Below are 26193 nucleotides of genomic sequence, written 5' to 3'. Positions count from 1 at the left end.
AAAGCACAACAGTAGTTGAGGAGAAAATGGAGAGGAGTTGGCACGTGTCATTCAGATGAACTGTGGAACTATTGGATCGATATTAAACAATACAATATAGCACGGGGAAGCGATTACTGTGTGCTGACGCTTTAACTCATGCTGTAATGTCTCAATAATTTTAACTTCTCTTTCTAGTTTGGCTTTCTCGTTTGCTTTTAATTTTAGGTAACATACGTCTGACTAATTATCAATCAGATGTTCCTCAAAAAACCCCCATAATCAATTAGAAAGCAACGCCTTACACAACTTAACCAATCGTAATACTACTCTTACCTCTGTTTGGACTGCACGGAGAGTTCTGCAGCTGGTCGGGCGAGAGGGTTGTGGATTCTTGGAGCTTGAGAGCTTTTCGACTTCCCTCTGAGAGTTCGGTTTCTTGTTCTCCTTCCTGGTGCACGTACAGGAAGTGTTAGTGAGTTTATCGTTTGTCTCAGCGGCCGCAGAGAGCTGTGGTAATGTAACATCCTTCCGCTGCATCTCGCATCCATATGCATCAACACAAGCAGCATGCAGTCAGTGTAATTCAATCACTAAAAGCTGTTGGCCATTACCTTAGAATAACAAGGCCGATGCACTGGGAAACAGGGAAAGCACTTTGGAGGTGCCCAGGCACACACATGCACATAAATGAATGCATAAGGTGGCCCATGTACGGAAGTTCATATATGCACAAGAATACAATTATCCATAATGGAAAATGGAAAACATTACGGGAAATGCATTCAAAGAAATAATGACTGACACAACATTAATCATGCATTATTGAACTCAAATGTAGCATTCATAGTAAGTCACACATGCTGCATGGTTACTAGTGTGTGAGGTGTGAATTATAAAAAAGGGCATGATCTAGAAAATATCGCAGCCTTTGCTATGCATAGCGTTTTGATACTTACTATGTCCATACATGTAGGACATAGTGAAACAAGTCAGATTGAAAAAGTGTGAATTTTACCAAGAAGGAACTAAAGGTTCAGAAGACCACAACAACCTTTCACACACAACATCAAGCTTGGAGCAGGTGTTCACAGAATAGAGATAGTGGATGTTACATACACTTCTAAAGATCAAGCGAAGGATCTTTCTCAAGGCCTTGTATACACTGCTGAAGAACTGAAGACAATGGGAGGACAGTTTCGGAGGGTTAGACGCTGAATGTCAACACTAAAGAGGAATTAGTCACACAGCAGTTAAAGAGGTTGCAGATGCATCTCTGTTCTGTCTACGAGCGTGGCAGTTGACAGTTATAGTTCGGAGAAAGGGAACTCCAGAGAGAGAACAAGAGAGAGAATGATAGTGACAGAATAACATGCAGACTGAGGGAGAACACCCCATCCTGGATGGTGTTGCTCAACACTCACAGCTACCGTTTATTATGTCTGGTCAGGTTGGAAGCAGACTCTGACAGAGATTCAGTGGCCAAACCGTTGAGGTCGTCCTTGGCGACCGGGCCGTTTGTGTCGCGTCGGAGCGAGTCGTGGTCACCGGGGTCCATCGCGACTCTGCTGCCTACGGGGTGCCGAAGTGGTCGGTCGTCGGGGGAGCTTTCAGAAAGACGAACCCAGGGGTCGCTCGACAGCTTGTCTTGTAGGTGTTGCTCTACACGATACTGCCTTCGTAGAGCTGCTCTCTTGTGGCGGGAGCAGGATTGGGCTAAGCAATAACCTGCAGACACCAAAGCACAACAGTAGTTGAGGAGAAAATGGAGAGGAGTTGGCACGTGTCATTCAGATGAACTGTGGAACTATTGGATCGATATTAAACAATACAATATAGCACGGGGAAGCGATTACTGTGTGCTGACGCTTTAACTCATGCTGTAATGTCTCAATAATTTTAACTTCTCTTTCTAGTTTGGCTTTCTCGTTTGCTTTTAATTTTAGGTAACATACGTCTGACTAATTATCAATCAGATGTTCCTCAAAAAACCCCCATAATCAATTAGAAAGCAACGCCTTACACAACTTAACCAATCGTAATACTACTCTTACCTCTGTTTGGACTGCACGGAGAGTTCTGCAGCTGGTCGGGCGAGAGGGTTGTGGATTCTTGGAGCTTGAGAGCTTTTCGACTTCCCTCTGAGAGTTCGGTTTCTTGTTCTCCTTCCTGGTGCACGTACAGGAAGTGTTAGTGAGTTTATCGTTTGTCTCAGCGGCCGCAGAGAGCTGTGGTAATGTAACATCCTTCCGCTGCATCTCGCATCCATATGCATCAACACAAGCAGCATGCAGTCAGTGTAATTCAATCACTAAAAGCTGTTGGCCATTACCTTAGAATAACAAGGCCGATGCACTGGGAAACAGGGAAAGCACTTTGGAGGTGCCCAGGCACACACATGCACATAAATGAATGCATAAGGTGGCCCATGTACGGAAGTTCATATATGCACAAGAATACAATTATCCATAATGGAAAATGGAAAACATTACGGGAAATGCATTCAAAGAAATAATGACTGACACAACATTAATCATGCATTATTGAACTCAAATGTAGCATTCATAGTAAGTCACACATGCTGCATGGTTACTAGTGTGTGAGGTGTGAATTATAAAAAAGGGCATGATCTAGAAAATATCGCAGCCTTTGCTATGCATAGCGTTTTGATACTTACTATGTCCATACATGTAGGACATAGTGAAACAAGTCAGATTGAAAAAGTGTGAATTTTACCAAGAAGGAACTAAAGGTTCAGAAGACCACAACAACCTTTCACACACAACATCAAGCTTGGAGCAGGTGTTCACAGAATAGAGATAGTGGATGTTACATACACTTCTAAAGATCAAGCGAAGGATCTTTCTCAAGGCCTTGTATACACTGCTGAAGAACTGAAGACAATGGGAGGACAGTTTCGGAGGGTTAGACGCTGAATGTCAACACTAAAGAGGAATTAGTCACACAGCAGTTAAAGAGGTTGCAGATGCATCTCTGTTCTGTCTACGAGCGTGGCAGTTGACAGTTATAGTTCGGAGAAAGGGAACTCCAGAGAGAGAACAAGAGAGAGAATGATAGTGACAGAATAACATGCAGACTGAGGGAGAACACCCCATCCTGGATGGTGTTGCTCAACACTCACAGCTACCGTTTATTATGTCAGCACCCAGAACAGATCTCAGTATGTTATAAGCCGCGCCCAAAACAAATAAATAATAAAGGCTTACTAAATGCACTATCATGTTAGCAACTATTAATAATTCATACAAAATGTATCTTTGAAAATATTTTTGGGCGAAAAACACAACATGTATGTTCTACGATAGTAAGGCTTGTGCAGGAGTGTGTTTTATTGAGCACCTGGCATCTGTTGGCGGGCGAGAGAGCCGGCCCCTTCTCTTTGGCCGGGGACCCCCTGCTGGAGCCGCTGGAGTCCCCGGCGTAGCCCTCCTCGCTGGTCACATCCGGGGCCCGGCAGTACCGCCTGGGGAGGGCGTGCTGTCTGCTCTTGGACTGAACACACATGGACAGACCAAGCCCCACCCCCCACGGTGTTAACATGCTAGTCTTTCTGCTGCTAATCCTGACACTGTTTTCTGAAATCATCATCGCCAGATTTCATGATGGATCCCATAACTATGAAGTCATTTTTTTATCAGATGCATTAATCCAGGTAGATTCGAACACTAAGGAGAAGGTAGGGGGAACGGCATCTCTTGCAAAGATGCTTATAGGATAGGCTGCAGACATTAGGGATCAAACCCAGTACCTTTTTGCTGAGAGTTTAAACTCAGGCTCTTGCTAGTGCTAGAGCCTAGCCACTACAACCATCCTGCCCAACCTCTTACTAGAGCATCATGCTCTGCATGCTGGTTATAATCCAGTGCCCCCTCTCAAGAAATCCTCAGATGACTCGCTAGACCATGGATAGGCTCAGCATGCTGGTTGTAATCCAGAGCCAACACGGTCAGGTCCGGTTACCTTGCTGGCCCTGAATGACAGACTGAAGGCCTGCTGTCCGGGGTGGGTGGCAGCAGCAGCAGTAGCAGCAGCAGCAGCAGCAGAGTTGTAGGGCACGTTGTAGTCCTCATCACAGTACAAAGGCACCGAGAGCCTGTTCTCAGCCCAGGGCTCTGACGCAGACTTCAGGAGACGAGATGAGGGAATACATTGATACACATTTGAATACTCTTAAGACGGACTACATTCAACAGGAAAGTAAACATGAACATACACACACTCATTTCATGTTCAGCTTATTCCTACACTTTTATGTTTTATTAGTGTTTTGCTGAGTTAACGGACTTTATAATCACTAGTAATCATCATTTGTATTTAATATTTACAGTGTGAATTATATTCGTTTTTGGCTTCACTTTACAGATCTGTGTAACTTTGAGTATCTTGCAATTCACCCTTATGTGCCATTATCGTTATTCAAGTCTTTAGCTACCGTTGGCGTGTCGAGGCTGTGCAGTCGGGTGGGCGGGTTGTGGTAGGCGTTCGTCAGGTTCTGAAGGGTGATGTTGACCCCCCGGTGGTTGTTGTTGTTGGGGTGATGGAGGTGGAGGTGGTGGAGGTGGTGGTTGTTGGTGCTGTCGCTGCAGGATCGGGTCATGGTCTTCTGTGCCTTGTGGCGGATGTGGGGGCAGGACTCCAGCCTTCGTACACCTGTGGGAGGATGGGGAGGGGAGACTCAAGAGAGGCAGAGGAAGGGAAGACGCAATCTTGAAAGTGAAGCCTGGAATTCAAGATGTCTCATCTTTTTCCTGTTGTTTTTCTTATCTTTAAAGATTTGAAGACAAACTCAGATGTTGTGGTCTATCTTGTCATTTGAATCGTCTATCTAAATTTAACTGAGCACCTATTATCCAGATGTGCCATTGTATGGATCTCGTCAAATCCAGGGTAAAACATATAGGGACAGAGGGGAATCAGTGGTGTTTGACTGTCGCTCTGTACCATCAACACTCCACTGGCTCTTGTCCCTCCTCAGCTTGGTGTTCACCACCGCTTGGGCGATGGCGTTGTTCAGCTGCAACTCTGACACCTGAGGGACACCATACAAAGTTAGTCAACTCTTCAGGCTATTCATTGCTGTTCCATCTTCCCAAGTACATGAATACTTAATTCAATTTTATTATTTATTAATTATTAATTTATTAATTTTTATTTGAAATTTTTATATTCTGAAAAAATAATAATATATTTCTTAGATTATGTGTAATTTTTTTTTTAGGATTTATATATATTTTTTAGTATTGGCCACACTTCAATGTATTTTACACTTAGGGTATTAAAACTGGCCCATAATGGCTGAGTCAGGACATCACTGAACCTAAAATCAATGGCTTTACTTGATTCTAGACGCTCATCATCCTCACAAACACATGTGAACAAAATCCACATAAGAATCTAGACACTATACCTTGGGGTCTGGGTGCCTGCTGATGATGATCTGGACCGGGCCGGGGGGGCACTGGCTCAGGACCGAGTACACATCGTTCAGGGCCATGCTGTACACCACTGTGTCATTGATCTCCATGATCTCATCCCCACACCTAGGGGGGATGGAGCGAGGAAGGGGTGGATGGGACGTGGAGGGGAGGATTGTGGTAGAGGTGGTGGAGGTGTTGCGGGGGTGACGGTGATTATAATGGTGGTGGTGATGGATGAGGATATTGGTGATGATGGTGGTAGTGTTAATTGAGGAGGGGGGAGTAGGGATGCAAAAGTTTAGCTTGTTCATACACGCATGTTGATGTATAAATATTAGAGCTGTCAAGCGATTAAAATATTTAATCGTGATTAATCGCATTAATTTCATAGTTAACTCACGATTAATCGCGATTAATCGCAAATTATTTTTCTATGCTAAATATCCCTTGATTTATTTTTCCCATAATTCTTCTCATTTTAATTATATTATCAACATGGTGAAGTGCATCGGCTTGCCTTGTGCAAATGATTTTTTATTGATAACAACATTGGCATATACTGATCAAAACAGGACGATACAAAAACAGAGCCTATAGTGCAATTAAACGACTGCTTTGAACAAATGTCATTTGAACATAGCAGTCAGGCTACTGCTTCTTTGTTTTGAGCCGAAGAAAAAAAAACTTTTTTTTTTTTTAAATAAAAGAATTGCGTCAATCGCGCGATAACATTTTTAACGCCGTTAAAATTGGTTTGCGTTAACGCCGTTACTAACGCATTTAACTGACAGCTCTAAAAAGATATGTTGCATCATGAATGTATAGCGAGTCATCCGTTCACCTGAGCCTGCCGTCCATGTGAGCCACGGAGCCAGGGGAGAGGGTGTGAATGTAGATCCCAGAACAGCCTTCTCCAGAGGGGACACAACACAGCCCGATGCCCAGGCCCACGCCGACCTCTGGGTCAGACACACACGCGCACACACACACAGACACAGACACACACACACACACGCGCACACAGACACACACACACGTGTTTGCTATAGCCCAACAAGAGGGATGGGGCTTCCCGGGTTAATTAAGGTCGTAAAACAGGAATCCTTTTTAAGAGTTTTTAGTTCAACACAAGGTTCCTCTTGCTATCAGACACCCCCACACACATACACACACACACACACACACACACACACACACACACACACACACACACACACACACACACACACACACACACACACACACACACACACACACGGGGACATTGCAGTACTGAGAGCAGATTCCCACGGTGCACGCAAGCGAGCGTCCAAGCCAAGGTTTGTGAAGCGGATAACACCTGCTGTGTTATCCTTTCTGCCACCTGCCGTAAGCATCTCTCCTCAAATATTCACACCATAACTAACAGATCCCTCCGGGCTAACTGCTTGACCACACACACCGGTCCGTCTACCAAACACCTCCTAAAGGTGGCCCTGCCTGGAATGTTACTATTTAATTTAATTTTCTACCTATTGGTCAGAGACAAACTCAGTTTAGATTCCTCTATATGTCTTGCACATATTTTGGAATTAACAATAAAGTTGATTTTGAACTTTGAAATTTGACGCTCCGCCAACCTTTCTGCAGGACCATCTCCATCACCACGCGGTCCCGGGGCTTGGCCTGCGGGCCCGCCGCCGCCACCGGCACGGCGGCGCCCATCAGGTAGCTGTAGCTGTGGCCCAGGTCGGCGCTGACCCGGGTCATCCCCGTGGTGGAGCTGCTGAGGGAGCGAGAGCGGCACAGCTGGGCCGCCTGGCCGCTGCCGCCGCACAGAGCCCCCACACGCAGGCTGGTCCGCACCGCCAGCGTCAACAGACCCTTCTTGATTTGCTGAGGAGGGAGGGAGGGAGGGAGGGAGGGAGAGAGAGAGAGAGAGAGAGAGAGAGAGAGAGAGAGAGAGAGAGAGAGAGAGAGAGAGAGAGAGAGAGAGAGAGAGAGAGAGAGAGAGAGAGAGAGAGAGAGAGAGAGAGAGAGAGAGAGAGAGAGAGATCATATTAATATGAAGTATTCCATATTAATCCCAGAGGTAGTGCTGCAGCAGTTGTAAAGTAGTTATATACAGAAGCATATACAAATCTACACACACACACACACACACACACACACACACACACACACACACACACACAGACACACACACACACACACACACACACACACACACACAATGAGAGTAAGTACACACACACAATGAGTATAAACAGGATGTGAAAGCGCAGAACATAGATCTGTGACTGCGCCACTCTCTTTCATGTGTTAAAATCTCTACACTGAAAGAGGGGGGCGAGAGCTGAATAACAGCGGGTTGCAAACTGCCCCCTCACCGATGGGGTATTTAGATGAAACTAAATCCTAACTCTTTAATGTCTGCCACTTTGGCCGAGGTGTTGGGGAGGTATAAAACAGGTTTGAAAATGTATTGTCTTTTCATATGAAATTGGCTCGAAACAAGTCCGCTAAAACGTGAAGGTTGTCGTCCTCCAATCGTAACATTTTTGCGGCGAAAACTGTTTCCTCTGCATATTTTCTCAACAATCACTGGCTTTGCTTATCTTGTGGCTTTTGGTAAACCAAAAATGCTACAACCGTAATCCAACCATAATAATAAACACTAATAGTTAGATATATAAACTGATTGCTTTGTGAGCCAAGACTTTACTTTGAACCTCTGTAGCGCCTCGTCGTGCGTCAGTCCCTGCAGTGGCTCCCCGTTCAGCTCCAGGATCTCATCGCCTGCACACGCACACACACACACACACACACACACACACACACACACACACACACACACACACACACACACACACACACACACACACACACACACACACACACACACACACACACACACACACACACAAACAGACACACACACACACACACACACACACAAACCGTAGTACTGGTTAAAAAGTATGTTAATAAAGCATGATGAGAATAATTTCCAAAGTTTGAAGATTTAATGTTCAGAGGAGGTGTGAGTGGGTTGCAACGGTTTTAATTTTATATCTCTCATTATCCATCCCTATCAAGGAACTAGGCGACAATAGCGCATTATCTATTGACTCCCCAAGCATGTGTTTTACCGAGAGGACATAAAGGTTAGGGTTGCATTCCCTGGTCCCTCACCCTCCTGCAGTCTCCCATCGGCTGCTGCGGCTCCTCCAGGGAAGATGGTCTTCACGTAGATCCCCATCGGTCCATACATGCTGTCCTGTCCTCCCACTATGCTGAAGCCGAGGCCCTTATCAACGACAACAACAAGGGAACAATCAGTGGGACAGGATGTGCTCTTCATAATGGCTAACAAAGCACAAAAGTGAAGCCAGAGGGAAAGCACCCACCACAAGCTTTGCAATAGCAATATCCGATTGGCTCCAATTGGTACCAGATGATGTCACTGGAACCAATTTGAGCCAATCGGATCAGCAAACATTTGTTGTTTACACAGAGGTCAATATCAATGAGATTAAAATAATGAAAATAGGGAATTATTTATTATTTACATTTTCACTATTCGGTTCACTATTCAGTCCTTTAGCCGATGCTTGTCTCCAAACTAATTCCAGATCCATCTTATTAGCAAACACGTAGGGGCTGGAGGCATGGGCTCAAGAACTATGGGGTCAGAGTGCCCCCGGCCCTCCTAGTATCCACACCCCTCGCTAAGGCTTCTTCCTCTCAAAGATGCCTACGGATTAGGATGTGGACATCAGGGATGGATGGAACCCAGTGGCAGCCTAACCACAACACTGTCCTACTGCTGTCCCACTACCCTCACCTTGCCCTGGCCCTTCATCAGAACCACGTTGCAGATGAAGAATGCCTGGACGTTGCTGCACGAGTGCTGGACCAACAGGGCTGAACTGAGGGACCGAGTGGCCCTGTGCACGGGCTGGAGAGGACACACACGCAAGCAGCCAGGTACATGCACACACACACGCATAAATATGTTTAATATTGTGTTATTTAATTTTCACCTTACTTTTTCTTTACCTTATGCTTTTTCTAATTTTACTAGACGTTTTCGTCATTCATTTTCATGAATCTTTTTTTTAACTTTGCAGAGTAAAGAGCATTGACTTGGTAAAATATGTGGTTGTCGTCATGGATCGGCAACTGATTCCCTGATTCCTCCCGGGGCTAAGGGTACCTGCATGTTGGCGTGGGGGACGTCCAGCTGCTGAGACAAAGACTTCCTGTTGCCGTAGAAACCACCGTTTGGGTTCGGGTGGTCGCCGTAGAGATCCGGCGCCCTCATGATGATGGCATCCAGGTCCCCGATCCAATAAGGATGAACGCCTGGACGTGAGTACCACGGAGCGACTCAGTTACTCCTTAAATGAGGCAGCTTCAGTGTCATGGAGCGCAGGCTATTAGGTTGATAGAAACCGCTGTGGTTGCACGAACGGCGATGACATCACAGGTTTAAAGTGTTGTGGTGGTATGGCCATGAAATATAGGTTCTACCTTCAAGTGTATCTTTGAAGGTGTATTCTAATGCGCATCGTTTAAGTTGTATGCATTAAAAGCGATTGATAACAATGGCAATGTATACATACAGACACACATAGAGTGCTGCATTATAGATATTGGGGTTCTTACTGGTAATGTGATATAGGTGTAATAAACGAATGGCTCCTACATTATAATGAGGTCATCGCCCTCCATAAAGAGAGTAACAGACAGGATAGGGGGATAGAAACAGAACAGTCCAGGGTTCACATTCATAAATGCCCTTATGCTTCCGAGAACCAGAAGGAAATTCAATAACAAAAAAAACCTTGTCTATTAGTCTGTGAGAGAGTGCGCGTGTGTGTGTTATGCCCACGCGCCTGTGTGCGTGTGTATGTTGATGCATGTGGTAATGTATGTGTGCAGACGGCTGTCTGCTTGATACCCACTTGTAGAGCTGGCACGTGTCCGGTTGCAGTCAGTCGCGTCCACAGCTTTCGGCTCCCCTGTCTCCTCCGTCTCCCATACTTTCTCCTCGTTCACCTCTGGGATGGCCAACTGCACACACACACACACACACACACACACACACACACACACACACACACACACACACACACACACACACACACACACACACACACACACACACACACACACACACACACACACACATTTTCAATTACATACATGCAGACACAACTCCTGCATGTGCACACAGCCACAATCGTCTCATCAGCTACCCAAATTCATTTTGGTTTGAAGGCAAAAGCTTGTTCCTGCCAGTAATTCAGTGCAGGCCCATCTCTGTGTCTCTTCAACGTGCAAAACGTAGTCACCTACGGCTGACCCTTGAGCTTAATCTGAGCTAGATCTTAATACCATCTTCCTGCATACACCGGACAGCGTGTTCTCAAAGGCCGAGGGAACAGCAATGGCTGAGCAGAGGATATGAGAGACGGCGGGGAGGCGATAGCAGAGATGGAAACACTACCTTTAGGTGGTGGCTGCTGGACGACACAAAGTCGCTGTCGGTGTAGCTGGGATCGGCGGAGGAGTCGGACGGGGAGACAGACGCCGGGTACGGAGGTCCGTTGGTCAGACAGGAGACGCGGAGGGACTCTGGCGCCGCCGGAGCTTCCTGTGTCCAGCACATGCAATGAGACGTTAATGGGTTAGAGGTTTAAGGTTTGACCTCCCTCCTGTTCCTGATAATCTCCTAAAGAGACATGGGCGTCCGTCTTCGGTGGGAGCATCGTGCATAATCATTAGGCGGGCGACTGCAGCGTCTTTGCTGCTGTGCTTCTGGGTATTTTATGATGGACTGGTTGAGGAGGTTTGCATATGTGTTCATTTTTTTGCCAATTCAACTAATTAAATCACGGATGCAGAACCATAACAGCAAAGACTTGACTAGAGAGCCAAAGTGCACAGTACAGTCTCGTACAGCCATCTACTGCAGAAGTATATTTTGGCAGTTAGCAGATGCCCCCCACCCCATCTCCTCTGTCATCCTATTAGTAGCTCCAAAGCTGCATCTCATGGAGTTTCACAGTCCATGAGATGCAGGACTGTGATACTTTTTATCCAGTTATGTACTATAGGAAACTAGATCTTTGAGAGTGGTTTGATGAAGCCTGATTTAATGCATTGCTCATTCCAGGAATATGTTTGAAATATTTGTTTTTGCCGTATATATTCACAAAATAATTTGAGAATTGCAGCAATTATAGTTGAAAAGAGAATCAGCTGTTCACAGAGACATCACCTGATCCTGTTTAAATCTGGGTGTGACCCTGTCTCTTTTCCTCTCTCCGTCTCTCTCTCTCTATGTTTTCTTTCATCTCTATCTCTTTTTATCTCTGTTTCTCAGTCTGTTTCCCTTTTTCTCAGTCTCTCTTATCACTTCTATGTTTCTCTCCTCACTTCTCTATTTCTCTCCATCTCTCTGTTTCTCTCTCTGTCTCTCTAAGCCCTTCTGTTTCTCACGTTTCATTTGTCTCTTTTTCACTCTCTCTGCCAGCCAGGTTTGCCTATTGTTCTCTCTAACTCCATATCTTATGAGATGTTGTATCACAACACATTAAATCCCAAAGAGATACCTGGCATTATAACAATATCACACTATGAAAATAGAGTAAAAATAGCAATGTGTGATGATGCCACAAAATGTAGGACTTAATTTTATGGCGTATATCGTTTTGCACGAGTTCCAGCCCAGGCAGCTAACATCACATGTATACCCCAACTAGCCCATGGCCTTTGGTCCATTCTGCATGGTTATAGCCTTTGGTAACAGTGGGATGGCTCGGAATTTGGTGACAGCATGTGAGGAATTCCTGAATGCCCACCAGGCATAACCCTCACTGCCTAGAGGGTTTGAGATTTGTTATTCATAACTCAGCTTGTGTATTAATATTATGGGTTGTCATAGTTGGCCTTGTTACATGAATGCTTCTTTGTGCCATTGTTGGGTTAGCGATGTTGTTGGTGGTTGAGTATTTCGTCACCAGTGTCTCATGACGGTCAGGATCGAAAAGCACACTTATATCACGATTAAAAATGTAATCGTGTAACGCAAAAAGCAGCTTCCTCAATTACAAAACAAGCAACGCAATGACCAATGGTGAAACGCAAAACCCCAGTATTGTGTATGTGCAGCATGTGCTTGGTACCTCTGTTTGGGTTTGACCGCTGAGGTTGACGGCGGCAGACCGGCCGCGCCCCTCCCCCCCCGGCCTTGTGTGGCCGTTCAGACACTGTCCGTTAAAAGGTGCCAGCTTGTCTGGCCTCTGGTTGTAGCAGCCTCTGTAGGGGGGGGGAAGAACACATCCAGTAGAACCACTCCGTTATATCATGAAGGATCAGCTCGGTATCACTAGAACTAGAAACAGTACCGAGCCCTGAGATGGAAAGTGACACTCCCTTTAGTTGAAGGGAGTGAGAGTTGAGGGAGGGCTGGTTTGTCTGTTTGATAGTTTTTTGTTTTTGTTTACTCCACTTCATGCATCAGAGATTATTGAAAGGGCTTCAACTCTGGGTGGACTGAGCAGTACGATAATAGCAATAGAAAACATACCGGTCGTATAAAATTAATGGAAAATGAGCGGCAGCAGCAGCACAACCATAATAAACACTCAAAGTTGGAAACGCAGAGTGCCATAAAAAATGATGTAAAGGGAAATGAATAAAATAGTGGCAATGGTTCATTAGTGCAGTTCCCCGTGTTGGACGAAATGCGGAGCTTCCTGTGGTGGTAAGCGCTGGGTCAGGGGTGTAGGTGTGTTTTAGTACCTGTATAACTCCACTGTGTTGTGGCCTCGCTCCACACAGGCCTCTTTGTCCTGCGTCAGGCTGCTGCTATCAGACATATGGGGGCCCCGGCCCTCGTCTGTGGGCCCCGTGGCCACACACATCCTCCATATACTGCTCTCCTGGAGCACAGGGGTAACACACGCACACACACACACACACACACACACACACATGCACACACAAACACATAAATGCCCATAGACAAGAATTACACGCACACAAACATACGCGCGCACACACAGACACACAAACCCACGCACACAGACCCACAAACACACACACACAAACACACACAGACCCACGCACAAACACACACACACACACACACACACACACACACACACACACACACACACACACACACACACACACTTACAAACACATTTGTATTATAACATCAATACTCTTTCCTAATTAATGCATTGAAGACACATGCAACGAACAAACAAAATGACATCCACACAAAAATACACGCAAAGACACACAAACCCCCCAGAAAGGCCACAAAGGACTGACACGGCACACGTACAGCTCCCACACGCACGGGGAGCATAAAGGGACCTCTATGCCCGCCAACCAGTCGGCTTTACGACCAAATCAACCTCTGGGGCTCACAGGTTGACAAGGCGAGGAAGAGCGAGAATGAAGCAGCAACCTTTTATAGGTCTGACCCATCCTGCACCGCATCGCATGGAGGCCGTCTTTATGGGCCCGCCACGCGCACACACTTAGACCGGCCCCCCGGGGGGTTCAGCACACTCTCCCCCGAACGATGAGCTCCATAATGGGCTTTGTATGTTCTTTAGAGGGCACGCGGAGATATACGTCCTCCTGGGTAATGAGGCCATAGAAAACACTGGGCTAGTTACACCGCCCAGTGCGTCTGGACTGAATCACACGGGGACGGGGGTGTTGCGCTAGTATTCATTAGAAATAGGAAGTCCATTTTTTTTATAAACTGTCTTCAATCTGATATGGGAAAATAGCAGGAGAGATGAACTGATAACACTCTGCAATCAGGGTCTATTAATTGACCATTCATTTGTATTAGTTAATGCGGTAATAAGCATTATTATATGCCATTCGTTAAGATGTGAGGGATAGTGGGTTTGAGTTGGTTTCAGGGTTAAGAGGTCAGGATTAACCCTTATCCTAACCCTATCATATAGAACATTAGACCAGTTAACTGTAAATGAGTTAGTTCATGCTTATTACTTCATTTACTAATGTCAATGTACCCTTACTGTACCCTTGTACCCTTACTGTAAAGTGTAACCAATTAACTGATGCATACATTTTCCGTATGCATAATCGCATATAATTATATGGAATTGTTATGTAATTCTGCTAGTTGCAATATACATTGTTTGTTCACCTAGAAATGCCTCTATATTTCAAAAGGGAACATTATTAATTTCCTTTGCTTTTACAAGAACATGCTGGTTTATCGCTGTGTCTGAGTTAAATAAAAGGATTTGTCATCGCACATGAAAAGGCCCAGATGGAAAAGCGTAGACAGAATTGAATTCTGCACTGTTTTCACATGATCATAGAGGAGAGATTGTACATGGAGGCTCAGACTCACTTAGTGTGTAATTCACTCACCCTGTGACGTAAATCCCTGGCATCACTGTGCTAAGATGACAGAGGAGGGAGTAGTGATTTGTGGTTTGGGTTTTTGACTCCTGGCCGAAAGGTTTTGGGTTCGAAGCCCAATGTCCACAGTCTATGAGCAAGGTTCCAATCCCATACCTGCTCATTAAAGACACTTATCTAGTAAAATGGTCGGTCTCAGCTGCTTCGGCTTAAATTGTCTCGTAAATGAAAAAACACGGAATGGACAGAGTTCAAGGTCAATTCTATGGTGCATTGTAGCTATTACAGTGGGCGCTATAGCAAACCTAATCAGTTAGACAGGTATAATTCCTTATCTTAACTTTAGGTTTACCTAATGTTATCTTTTGTTTAGGGAGTTTTACGAATACATCAATGATATCTACCCAAAAGTTGTTTGACAAGGGGTTATTTTTAAACCGGGCAGTTTAATAGGTTAGCGGTTTTATTAGCCGTCAGTGGAATGTCCTGTGTGAGTGCCGTGTGAGTTGTGATGTGGTAATGATGTGAACAAGAGGCGCCTTTGTTCCTAAAGGGTAATCAGACAGTGCAGCCAGCTGCGGCTCGCGCTCTTCCAACACACAGGGTCATGTGCACCACTGCGTTCTGCCACACCATAATACCCCACCATAATACCACACCATAATACCCGGATGGCTTTGAATGATGTGCTAAGTAACTCTGTATGCAGTAACTGTATGATGCTAATGAATGATAAATGGCGCTATGCAAAGAAGCTCTTTGTCCTTCTATTGGATGCACTGTTGAACACAAACACACAGCGAATACACGCACTGCATTCATTTGACAGTTAACAAAAGAATGTTTGACTACAATAGAGTGTTGATATAAAACGCTTTAAAACACAAATCGATATCTCCAGCTAGTGAGTTAGTTACCCTCTGAAAACCCTCAGGGCCTCTTCAGCAAAGTCAGCAGTCCTCAACATGCCAACTGGCTTGCTGCCTGGTTATCTGCACTGATTCATGTCTGGGGTCACCCTCAGTGAAGTAAGGCAGTAAGGCAATTCCTTCCTCCTTTGAGTCGGATGAATCAGATGCTTTTCCTGGCCCTAGGCTTCATAACCAAGGCCCCCCCTCCCCCCAAGTGTCAATACAGGAAATGCTTCTAGACTGTGACATTCTTTGTAGCGTGTTCTAAGAAGAGTCTGATCACACGCAGCGCGTAGCTATCAATAGACGAGCACAACGTACGTTCACAGGAGCAGCAAATGAACTAAGGGGAGGCGGTGAATATTTGATAGCGTTGGCAGACGGAAAAAAATAATCTCTTCTTACTTTGATGCTGAATGTCCTCCGGAGGCTCCGCTTGTGCTCCCTGAGGTCCTCAGAGTGGGGGTACGGATGTTTGGGGCTCTCCGTGCCTCGCTGGGTCCCCGGTGAGGACGGCTGGCCCTTCACTGTCAGCGGCCCCTGAGCCGGGTCCATCGCCCAGCTCGGACCCCCCATCTGCCCCGGGATGACGGGATCACCCCCGGGGCCCCAAGGCCCCGCGGGGCCCGGGACCCCGTCCCCGGCACCCCAGGTCCTCTCCTCCGGCTCGGGAAAGTCGTCACTGGTCTTGGAGTGGCACAGGATCAGAGACCTGCGCCGCCACAGAGAAGAGGACATCAATGTTAAGAGCACCACAACAAACAACGTTCCTACAGGAAGTAAGAAGCGCCAGAAGGAACGATAAGAAGCAGAAAAAAAGAACGATAAGAAGAATAAGAAACAAACAAAAGCCATGGTTCAGCCTTCTCCAGACATTCCTGCCAGAAGATTCCATGAAGCTTCCTGGCTGTTTCCCAACAACAACAACAACAACAACAACCACAACAAGAGAACACGAGCGCATAACTTGTTACCCCAGGTTGCACCTCTTGACACCACCACCACCACCACCACCACCACCGTGACCCACCTGGAGAGCATGGCCAGTCGGTTGGACCTGTGGTTGTGGCCGCTGGGGCTGCTGCAGCCGTCTCCCAGCATGCCCGGCTCCCTGCCCCGTCGCTCCGTCCTGTGAGCCACGGTGAGCTCCGCCGCCCTGGCCGCCCCGCTCTGCTGCGTCTGCCTCTGCTGCTGCGTCTGCCTCTGCTGCTGCTGCTGCTGCTGCCTCTGCTGCTGGGAGTGCGTCTGGGGCATCGCTGTGGGCGGGAGTTGCTGACCGTGCGTGTGTCCCATGTGCTTTGGGAAGAAAAAAGAATGAAACACACCCTGCTTCTCCTCCTCCTCCTCCTCCTCCTCCTCCTCCTCCTCTACCTCCTCCTCCTATCTGAGCCCGGCTGGAAGAAGTGAAATGGAGAGGAGGGACACTCTGAAAGCCAATTAGAAAATTCAGTTAGAGGAGAAAGCATCTGAGCATCAGAGCGTCTGGGATGCTGTGTGTGTGTGTGTGTGTGTGTGTGTGTGTGTGTGTGTGTGTGTGTGTGTGTGTGTGTGTGTGTGTGTGTGTGTGTGTGTGTGTGTGTGTGTGTGTGTGTGTGTGTTTGTGCGAATGCGTGTATGTGTTTGTGTATTTGTGCATGTGTGTGTGTGCGCATGTGTGCATGTAATTTAGTGTGTGTGTGTGTGGGTGCATGCGATAAGTGACTCAATGCGATAAGAGTGCTTTTCTTTCCGGGATTTGAAAAAAAAAAAGTAATGTTTTCTCTGTTCTACTCCTGACCAGAACATAAGCAGACGGTTGTTGCACGCAATCCCTCAACGTCTCTCTCTCACACACACACACACACACACACACACACACACACACACACACACACACACACACACACACACACACACACACACACAGTCACACACACACACACACACACACACACACACACACACACACACACACACACACACACACACACACACACACACACAAACACAGGGTATACCACACTCACTCACTCACTCTCACACACACACACACACACATATACACACATACCAGAAACGCTCAATACACACACATAATACCGGACACACTTAACTCACACACAGACACACACACACACACACACACACACACGCAAATACACAAACACATTACACAGGCGCAGTACACACCGGTGTTTACACGGTTCTTCTCAAGGCAGTGTTCCTCTATATCAGACCTATCTGACTGTTTGAAGCGCAGGGTAAACGTTGTGGTGATAGCCGTTGCCTTTGACTTTCATTAATGTTGATTGATGAGTCTTTGTTTCACACAGCCTCTCATTAACACGCCCACAGAGAGCACTACAGAACTGGCCCGCCCAATGCATTATATATGGCACAGCAGCTGTACACTAAGTACCTCACACCATGTGGGAGTGACCTCCATCCTCAAATCCTCATTGTTTTTCTACCTGCTATACTGGCTCTTGTCAACTATTTCTGATCTCTCGCTCTCTCTTATCTCTCTCTCTCTCTCTCTCTCTCTCTCTCTCTCTCTCTCTCTCTCTCTCTCTCTCTCTCTCTCTCTCTCTCTCTCTCTCTCTCTCTCTCTCTCTCTCTCTCTCTCTCTCTTTATCGCTCTTACCTGATGTCGAGATACTAAAAATACCATACTTGTGTAGCTTATGACATCTAAGATTCAAATATTTGGTTGATCTATTTTCGTTTCGGATCACAACAAAATTAATAATTTATTTTTTCTCTGCTGGCCCTCAGACAAAGCAGACAAATGCATTACATCACTTTAAGCTACACTTTTCATCAATTATTAAAACTCAATAGCTTAATCGAAAAGATAATTCCATTGGTGCAGCCCTACTATAGAGTGCTCTCTGCACCAATGAAAAACATTGTAATGGACTTTAAATATAAACATCCTTCTGTTTATGTACTTCCTTTCTCAACTGATGTGGTCGTACAAGAAATAAACATTTGTTTTATCCCAAAATGAATCCAAAAAAGTTGAACTAGTTTTGTGTGTGTGTGTGTGTGTGTGTGTGTGTGTGTGTGTGTGTGTGTGTGTGTGTGTGTGTGTGTGTGTGTGTGTGTGTGTGTGTGTGTGTGAGTGTGTGTGTGTGTGTGTGTGTGTGTGTGTGTGTGTGTGTTCCTGCTTGTGCATATTGTGTCATTCATTTACGCACACACACAAACACAAACACACACTCAAACACAAACACACAACGCACAGATACATTGTTTGAATGTTTACAGTATTCCTTGTTTTGTTGCAGTTAATTGATTGGGCATGAAAGACGCATTACATTGAACATTGAACATTGTTTTTTGGAGATAATTATAATGTAATAACAATAAAATGAACAGGGTATTCCCTCATGTCACTGCCTGTCACTGAAACTGACATGAGGCAGCTAGTGTAAGTTGATGGATAATTAATTGCTCTGGGGCTGTATAATTTTGCTATGGTAAGAAGGAAGTGAATCTTTAATTAATTCTACTTCTCTTGACATCAGCACCTAATGAGATTCCTTGTAATTACGAGATGAGGTGAGCATCATGTATTAACGTAATCGTTTTCTCATTATTACAAGTTAAATTCAGTATCACGTATATTAACATGATCGTTTTCTGTTGTGGCAGTAATGAGCTTCTGCAAATGTGCGTTATTGACACATTCATTACATAAATACCCGCATAAATAATTCGAAACGAAAATAATTGCCCATTCACTCCTTTTTTCAAAATCCACCCATATGGAAGTTTGAAGAAGGAACTTCCAAGTTTCCAACAGAAGGGAACAATGGCTGGCTGTCCTCCACTGTGAATCAGTAGCTCTAAAGAGAACCTGCACGTGTGTTAGCAATTATGCCTGGTGAGCTTGTTTGTTGTGTTGGCCAGCAAGTAGAAAACAAACACAGAAACTCTAGCCTTGCAGCGCAGGCCCCATTGGCCCTGTTGCCTTTCTGAGTCCCAGTCTCTCCCTGAAGTGTGTCTCCATAGCAGCGCTTCACGAAAGCCTCTGGTCTTGAAGGGTCTTAAAAGCTCTACTTTTCAGGGAGAAAAGTATTCATTGACACCGTCGAGTGCATGACAATATAGAGTGACTGGGATTTTCCCCCCAAATGTACTCGCTCCTGTTGATGTCATGGCACACAGTGGTAACTCTGTTTTGTATGAAAACTTTGGATGAATGGCTAGAGAGGAAAGTGGAGGCGGAGTAGTGTGTGTGTGTGTATGGGTATTTATGGGATTGAAGTATTTGTGTGTATCTATGCTGCAATCCTCATGCATTTTTCCGTTAGTGTGTCTATTTTGTGTTGTGCCTGTGTGCGTTTAAATGCAAAGTGGCTGCTCTCACGTGTGTGTGTGTGTGTGTGTGTGTGTGTGTGTGTGTGTGTGTGTGTGTGTGTGTGTGTGTGTGTGTGTGTGTGTGTGTGTGTGTGTGTGTGTGTGTGTGTGTGTGTGTGTGTGCGTGCATCCCCACTGTTTTTGTTGTTTGTTGTTGATTATGTTTTCTACCTGAAAGAGGCTACCTCGGGTTGAGGGGAGGTCCTGTCAGTCACAGGACTGACAACCTGGGAAGTCCCGTTCAGATGGATTGAACGACGGAAGGATAGGTGCGGGGCTCTGTGTGTGTGTGTGTGTGTGTGCGTGCGTGCGTGCGTGTGTGTGTGTGTGTGTTCCTGGTAAATGCTCCTCAGCGAGTGTGTGAGACAACAACGCTTGCGCTGTTCGACCGGTTGGGTTGTTGACACACACAGTCTCTCCCATTTTACCGTGTGACACAGTCAGGCTACAGTTAAGGCACGTTACATGTAGACTTACAGTAGCATATGTATATTCATATAGACATAGACATTCAAATATATATATATATATATATATATATATATATATATATATATATATATATATATATATATTATATATATATATACATATACATATATATAGATTGGTGCCCCTTGTGGCATTATGAAGTCAATGTGATTGACAATAATTACTCGTTGCTATGAAAATGTTTACGTTGATGTTGTCGTCCATGCACAAAATATTCCGCGCACTGTGTGGAGCGATGGCTCTGCTAGCGCGGTGGCTATCTGCGGTGGCCCGTGGTGTGGAGTATTCTGGGACGGGACGGTCGTCCAGTGAGCCCGAGGCCGAGGGAGAAGGAGCCAGGCCGGGAGCTATTTGTGGTTTTAAGGTTGGGTCTTGGGACTGGACACACACGCCAGGTTGTTCAACTCTGTGGCTTCATACAAGAAGCCCTGTGAGTCCTCATCTGTTTACTAAAACTGTGTGTAAAAGGATATGTGTGTGTGTGTGTGTGTGTGTGTGTGTGTGTGTGTGTGTGTTTGTGTATGTGTGTGTGTGTTCCTCTGTGTGTGTGTGTGCATGCGTGCGTGCGTGCGTGCGTGCGTGCGTGAGTGTGTGCGTGCGTGCGTGCACACACGCACACAGTGAGTATAAGAGTCAGAGTGAAAGTAGACATCAAGCATTACACACTTTTCACACAGGAACACCCTGTTTTGCAACTGTTAACCCCATTAAGACAAACAAAAATGCACAAATGAGTTTTTACAGAACTGTGAATACCACCATGTTCCCATTGTCTGGAAACAGCCGGCACGGACAAGGTACCAGTATATGGTAGAATAGTTATTGTTGCACCAATCAGGTCAGGCAAGCCAGACATGAGGGAAGTCTGTCCCTACTCACAGTGCCAAGGAGAGGAGACGGTCCGGGGGCCCCACTCACCGTAGTTGATCAGGTAGTCCTCGTCTTCAACCCTTCGTCTTTAAATCTTCATTCATCCAGACCAGGTGTGGACAATCCAGATTTCGATTTTCAAGTTCACCGTGCCGGGGAGTAGAGTCAAGCGTCCCTCGGTCAGAGCACCTCCACCAAATGCTGGGGTCAGACCTGCTAACACTGGGGAGACCAGGCAAGCCCCTGGCTGGTTAGGAGTACAGGCTGCCCCTTCTCCTTCTCCCTGCCGCCTCTCCCTCTCCCTCTCTCTCTCTCTCTCTCTCTCTCTCTCTCTCTCTCTCTCTCTCTCTCTCCCTCCCTCTCTCTCTCTCTCTCTCTCTCTCTCTCTCTCTCTCTCTCTCTCTCTCTCTCTCTCTCTCTCTCTCTCTCTCTTTCTCACTCCGCTGTCTCTCTCTCTCCCTCTCTCTCTCTCTCTCTCTCTCTCTCTCTCTCTCTCTCTCTCTCTCTCTCTCTCTCTCTCTCTCTCTCTCTCTCTCTCTCTCTCTCTCTCTCTCTCTCTCTCTTTCTCACTCCGCTGTCTCTCTCTCTCCCTCTCTCTCTCTCTCTCTCTCTCTCTCTCTCTCTCTCCGCTCTCTCTCTCTCTCTCTCTCTCTCTCTCTCTCTCTCTCTCTCTCTCTCTCTCTCTCTCTCTCTCTCTCTCTCTCTCTCTCTCTCTCTCTCTCTGCCCATCCCTCAGTTTCCCACTGCTTACAGCACACAGGAGTTGTGTTGTCAGACACTCCCCCCTTACCTCCCCCGGTCCCACCTCCCCCTTGGCTTTCCTGTGAGGCGAATCCATGCAGGAAATCACAGCATTTGGCTTGGCCTGACCCCACACCTAACTCTGCCCTTCATAATGTTCCAGTTCAGCTCTGTGTGTATCTGTTTTTGTGTGTGTGTCAAGTGTTGCTCCTTTTCTCTTAAGTGGTTTTTGCCACTTCTTCCATGCCGCTTTTGTAAGTAACAATTATTTTCAATGATTTGACTGGATAAATAAAGGTCAAATAAAGTTAACATCTTTGACTTGATGGAGACTGAAAAGTGAATACAAATTGCACTGGTCTACTTCTACTGTTACTACCACTAAGCCTAACACTATGCCTACTGCTATTAATACTACTACCAATCCTACTCATTATAATGTACAAAATATAACGCCTATATAAAAAAATCATCATCAACACACATTCTTGCTCTAATGAGTGGCAAGTGCCAATGAAATTGTTTTTTGTTTTCACCTCAATAAGGTTATCTTATATTACGTTAACCTCTGGTTAAGATGTGTTTGAATGTTAACGAATATAAAATAACATAAAACAGTTAACACAAGTAATGGAGTATACGATGGGTCAGTGGCAAGGCCTACTGGAAGACTGAAAAGCAATATACAATGAAAATGTCTCCTTTCAGACTGTGATGAGGGTGGGAGGGAAATTAAGCTCAAATCTGCACAGTTCATGGTAGGCAGGGGAGGACTGCACCGTCCGACCTCTCTGTCCACTAAATCAGCAGCATAGGCTGGATGCGACGTTGTCAACAGAGTGCGAGGGAAGGAGATCAGCCCGAGCACCTCAGTCAACGCCAGAAATCTGATGTTGAACCCGGCTTGAGCCTAATTCCGACACCTTCCAAGGTCATCAAGAGAGACAGAGAAGATGAATAGTTGAACACAGGACATTGAACAGGACATGGACTACATGGCTATGAATGGGCCCAGAATGAGAGAAGGCAGCCAAAGAGATCTGATGCAAACCGGCTTCATGGGAATAGAATCAGACCAAAGAAGATGCATCTATGATCATTTCACATTGTTTCTCTTTGGATTTGTTACAGTAGCATTGACTGTTTCGTCACTGTTGATATACACTTGATAGATACTTGTTCTGTTTATAATTCAATTTTATGCCTTCTGGGAAACAAATCAAAGCAGAATAAATCTGAATGATAATCTGTAGAATATGCCTTTTTCTCCTCTCTTTATTGCCCCCTGCAGGTTAAATGATTGAATGATTGTTGCCAAAGCAGAAAGAAGAATTGTATCCACTACAACTACATAATAACAAGATACTTTCAGAACAGCAGATATTGTGCTTATCTTAAAGCAAGCATTATATGTGAATATTTTCATTACAAACAAACTTAATCAGAAGAACTGGTTATCGACAAAACATAGACAGCAATAACATTTATTATTATTAAGTGTTATTCTTTATGTGGTTAGTTTAACATACATCTATTGATGCACTTAGACACATCATCAGTGATGGAACCTGGGGTCATTGGGTGTTTTGGGTCTCGCAACATCATACACCCTCAACCAGGCGACCCAGCCGGGATTGATCAGGTCCCAACTTGTGTCTAAGTAGCATGTACCCACGGATCGCCCCTCTTGATCCACAGCCATCTAGAGGCCTTCTCAGCTGCCTCTGTGGTGGTCTTGATGGCCTTTCTCTGACGTGCACCTGTGACTCCAAGCATGCTGTATGCTTTGCAGAGAGATCGCGCTGCAAAGCCTCTGCTGACCACCTCTATTGGCACACACCGGGCACGCCACCCCCGTCTGCGGCACTCCTCCACTAAGTTGGCATACTTGGCACGCTTCCTCTCATTGGCCTCTTCCATGCGCTTCTTCCAGGGAACTGTCAGCTCCAGTAGGACCACTTGTTTGGTTGAATCTGAGAACAGAACTATGTCTGGTCTCAGGGTGGTTTCCACGATGTGCTCTGGGAATCCGAGCTGCTTCCCCAGGTCGGCCTTCATCTGCCAGTCCGGGGCGGTTCCAAGGAGTCCCGCTGCCCCCCTTGGCTTGGGCTTAGGCTTCTCCCCTGCTCGAATGAAAGCAATCGCCTGCCTTGCTGGTCGGAGAGGCTTGTTCTGGGTGATGCTGGTGAAGATGGTTTCTGCTATCGCCTTCAGCACCTGGTCGTGGCGCCAAGTGTAGCCTCCTTCTCCCAGGGCTTTGGAGCAACAGCTGAGGATGTGCTCTAGCGTTCCCCTTCTGAGGCACAAAGGATATGATGGTGCGTCAACCTTGCCCCAGCAGAAGAGTTTGGATGGGCTGGGTAAGACGTCATAGACGGACGCAATCCGGAACTTGATCCGGTAAGGCTCAGCTTGCCAAAGCTCAGACCAGGAGATCTTGCGGTCGGCTGCCTGTTCCCATCTCGTCCATGCGCCTTGCTGTCGCATCCCCACCATCTGGCTAGCACGCAGTTCCTCCACGCCAGTTCTCACTTCCTCTTGGATGTGTAATGTTTTACTGCCATACTACTGATGAAGAGAGGTCAGTAGTGGTTTCGGGGCTAGGTATGACTCGAAGGGGGCTGAAGGTTCAACACGTGGTTTATTCAGAGATACAAGGTAAACGGACGAGCACTCTTCAGGTCGTTAAAGAAGTATCTGCCGGACCCAGGTACTTTTTCAGTCTATATTGGTACATAAGCCAGCCCTATAGTGTCTGATTTAACTCAGAAACATGCAACTTGATATTGTTTACCACTATGTGTAGGGACAGAAACTAGTCAGAATTGGTGATCGCACTGCGAATGTGTGGTCCAATGAGGTAATAGAATACATTGATTTACATCACTACCTCTTACCATGAATACATAGAAACATATGGTTTTACTTAACTGTAGTGGATATCTTATTTAAACATTGTTAAATACTAAAATAAGCTATCACTATCTTTTGTGGGGTGATCTCAGTTGAACTGCTGTGGTCTGCTGTGGCCTCTCTCTCTCTCTCTCTCTCTCTCTCTCTCTCTCTCTCTCTCTCTCTCTCTCTCTCTCTCTCTCTCTCTCTCTCTCTCTCTCTTTCTCTCTTTCTCCCTCTCTCTCTCTCTCTCTCTCTCTCTCTCTCTCTCTCTCTCTCTCTCTCTCTCTCCTTCTCTCTCTCTCATTTCTCTTTCGCTTTCCTTTTCTCTGTCTTCATGATATAAAAGTGATTTTGGAAGTACCCTCCCTACAGAAGGATATAACATAGTCTCAAGACATATGGCAAAACCCCAATCAATCCAGCAAATAGAATAAAAAGACAACAATTCCTGAGAATGTAGTTGAGTTTATGTGATGATTCAAAAGACTAAAAGCAGTAATCAGTGTCTCATTTTTAAAGGTGCAGTGGCTAGGATTGAGTGCCATCTAGTGGTGAGGTTGCAGATTTAAACCAACTTGCAATTCCCCCCCCCCACCCCCCCCATAATACACTGATTAAAACATACTTATGAATATTATATTTCCTTTCTAGTTCCTCTAGATGCCATGGCATTCTACACACATAATAGGTGTTGCTTCTTATTTAATATAAGTATAGCCTACAAGTATATACAATATCCCGGTTATCTGTTTTAATATTTATTTATAACAAACTGGTATTGGCATGATTTAGATGAATGCATTTGAGATGCTTTGTGCAGGAGACCAGAAATGATGACATCACACCCAGTGAATGTTCCCAGAAGTGAAAGGGTTCACTGCTGGTTCACATTAGCACACACACACATACACATACACACACACACACGCACGCACACGCACACGCACGCACACACACACACACACACACACACACACACACACACACACACACACACACACACACACACACACACACACACACACACACGCACACACACACACACACTGTTTTCTTTGTAAAAACCTCTTTTTAGGTCAAAAGTTTCAGGTTTGGGGGATTTACGGTCTATT

At 45.7% G+C, this 26193-nt stretch overlaps 1 protein-coding gene across 1 annotated transcript in view; it reads right to left on the bottom strand.

Annotated features, from left to right (window-relative positions):
• il16 (interleukin 16) overlaps positions 1–21749 on the bottom strand; it is a 29649-nt gene extending 7900 nt beyond the window's left edge. Inside the window, exons 1-23 of the mRNA XM_030377467.1 lie at positions 21494–21749; positions 16770–17035; positions 16145–16451; positions 13212–13351; positions 12593–12725; positions 10912–11058; positions 10367–10475; positions 9616–9764; positions 9244–9357; positions 8592–8706; positions 8122–8195; positions 7037–7292; positions 6259–6376; positions 5408–5540; positions 4942–5029; positions 4433–4650; positions 3961–4122; positions 3340–3492; positions 2034–2148; positions 1410–1707; positions 1285–1307; positions 1099–1193; positions 316–430 (exon numbers count right to left, since the gene is read on the bottom strand). Of these exons, the coding sequence (XP_030233327.1) occupies positions 316–430; positions 1099–1193; positions 1285–1307; positions 1410–1707; positions 2034–2148; positions 3340–3492; positions 3961–4122; positions 4433–4650; positions 4942–5029; positions 5408–5540; positions 6259–6376; positions 7037–7292; positions 8122–8195; positions 8592–8706; positions 9244–9357; positions 9616–9764; positions 10367–10475; positions 10912–11058; positions 12593–12725; positions 13212–13351; positions 16145–16451; positions 16770–17032 (3325 nt within the window). The 5' untranslated portion in view covers positions 17033–17035; positions 21494–21749. The remainder of the gene's footprint in view (positions 1–315; positions 431–1098; positions 1194–1284; positions 1308–1409; positions 1708–2033; positions 2149–3339; positions 3493–3960; positions 4123–4432; positions 4651–4941; positions 5030–5407; positions 5541–6258; positions 6377–7036; positions 7293–8121; positions 8196–8591; positions 8707–9243; positions 9358–9615; positions 9765–10366; positions 10476–10911; positions 11059–12592; positions 12726–13211; positions 13352–16144; positions 16452–16769; positions 17036–21493) is intronic.
• Between the last annotated feature and the right edge of the window lie 4444 nt (positions 21750–26193).

This window comes from Gadus morhua, chromosome 14 (assembly GCF_902167405.1).
Source record: "Gadus morhua chromosome 14, gadMor3.0, whole genome shotgun sequence".
Classification (NCBI taxonomy): domain Eukaryota; kingdom Metazoa; phylum Chordata; class Actinopteri; order Gadiformes; family Gadidae; genus Gadus; species Gadus morhua.
This window is presented reverse-complemented; position numbering and strand designations above follow the sequence as displayed.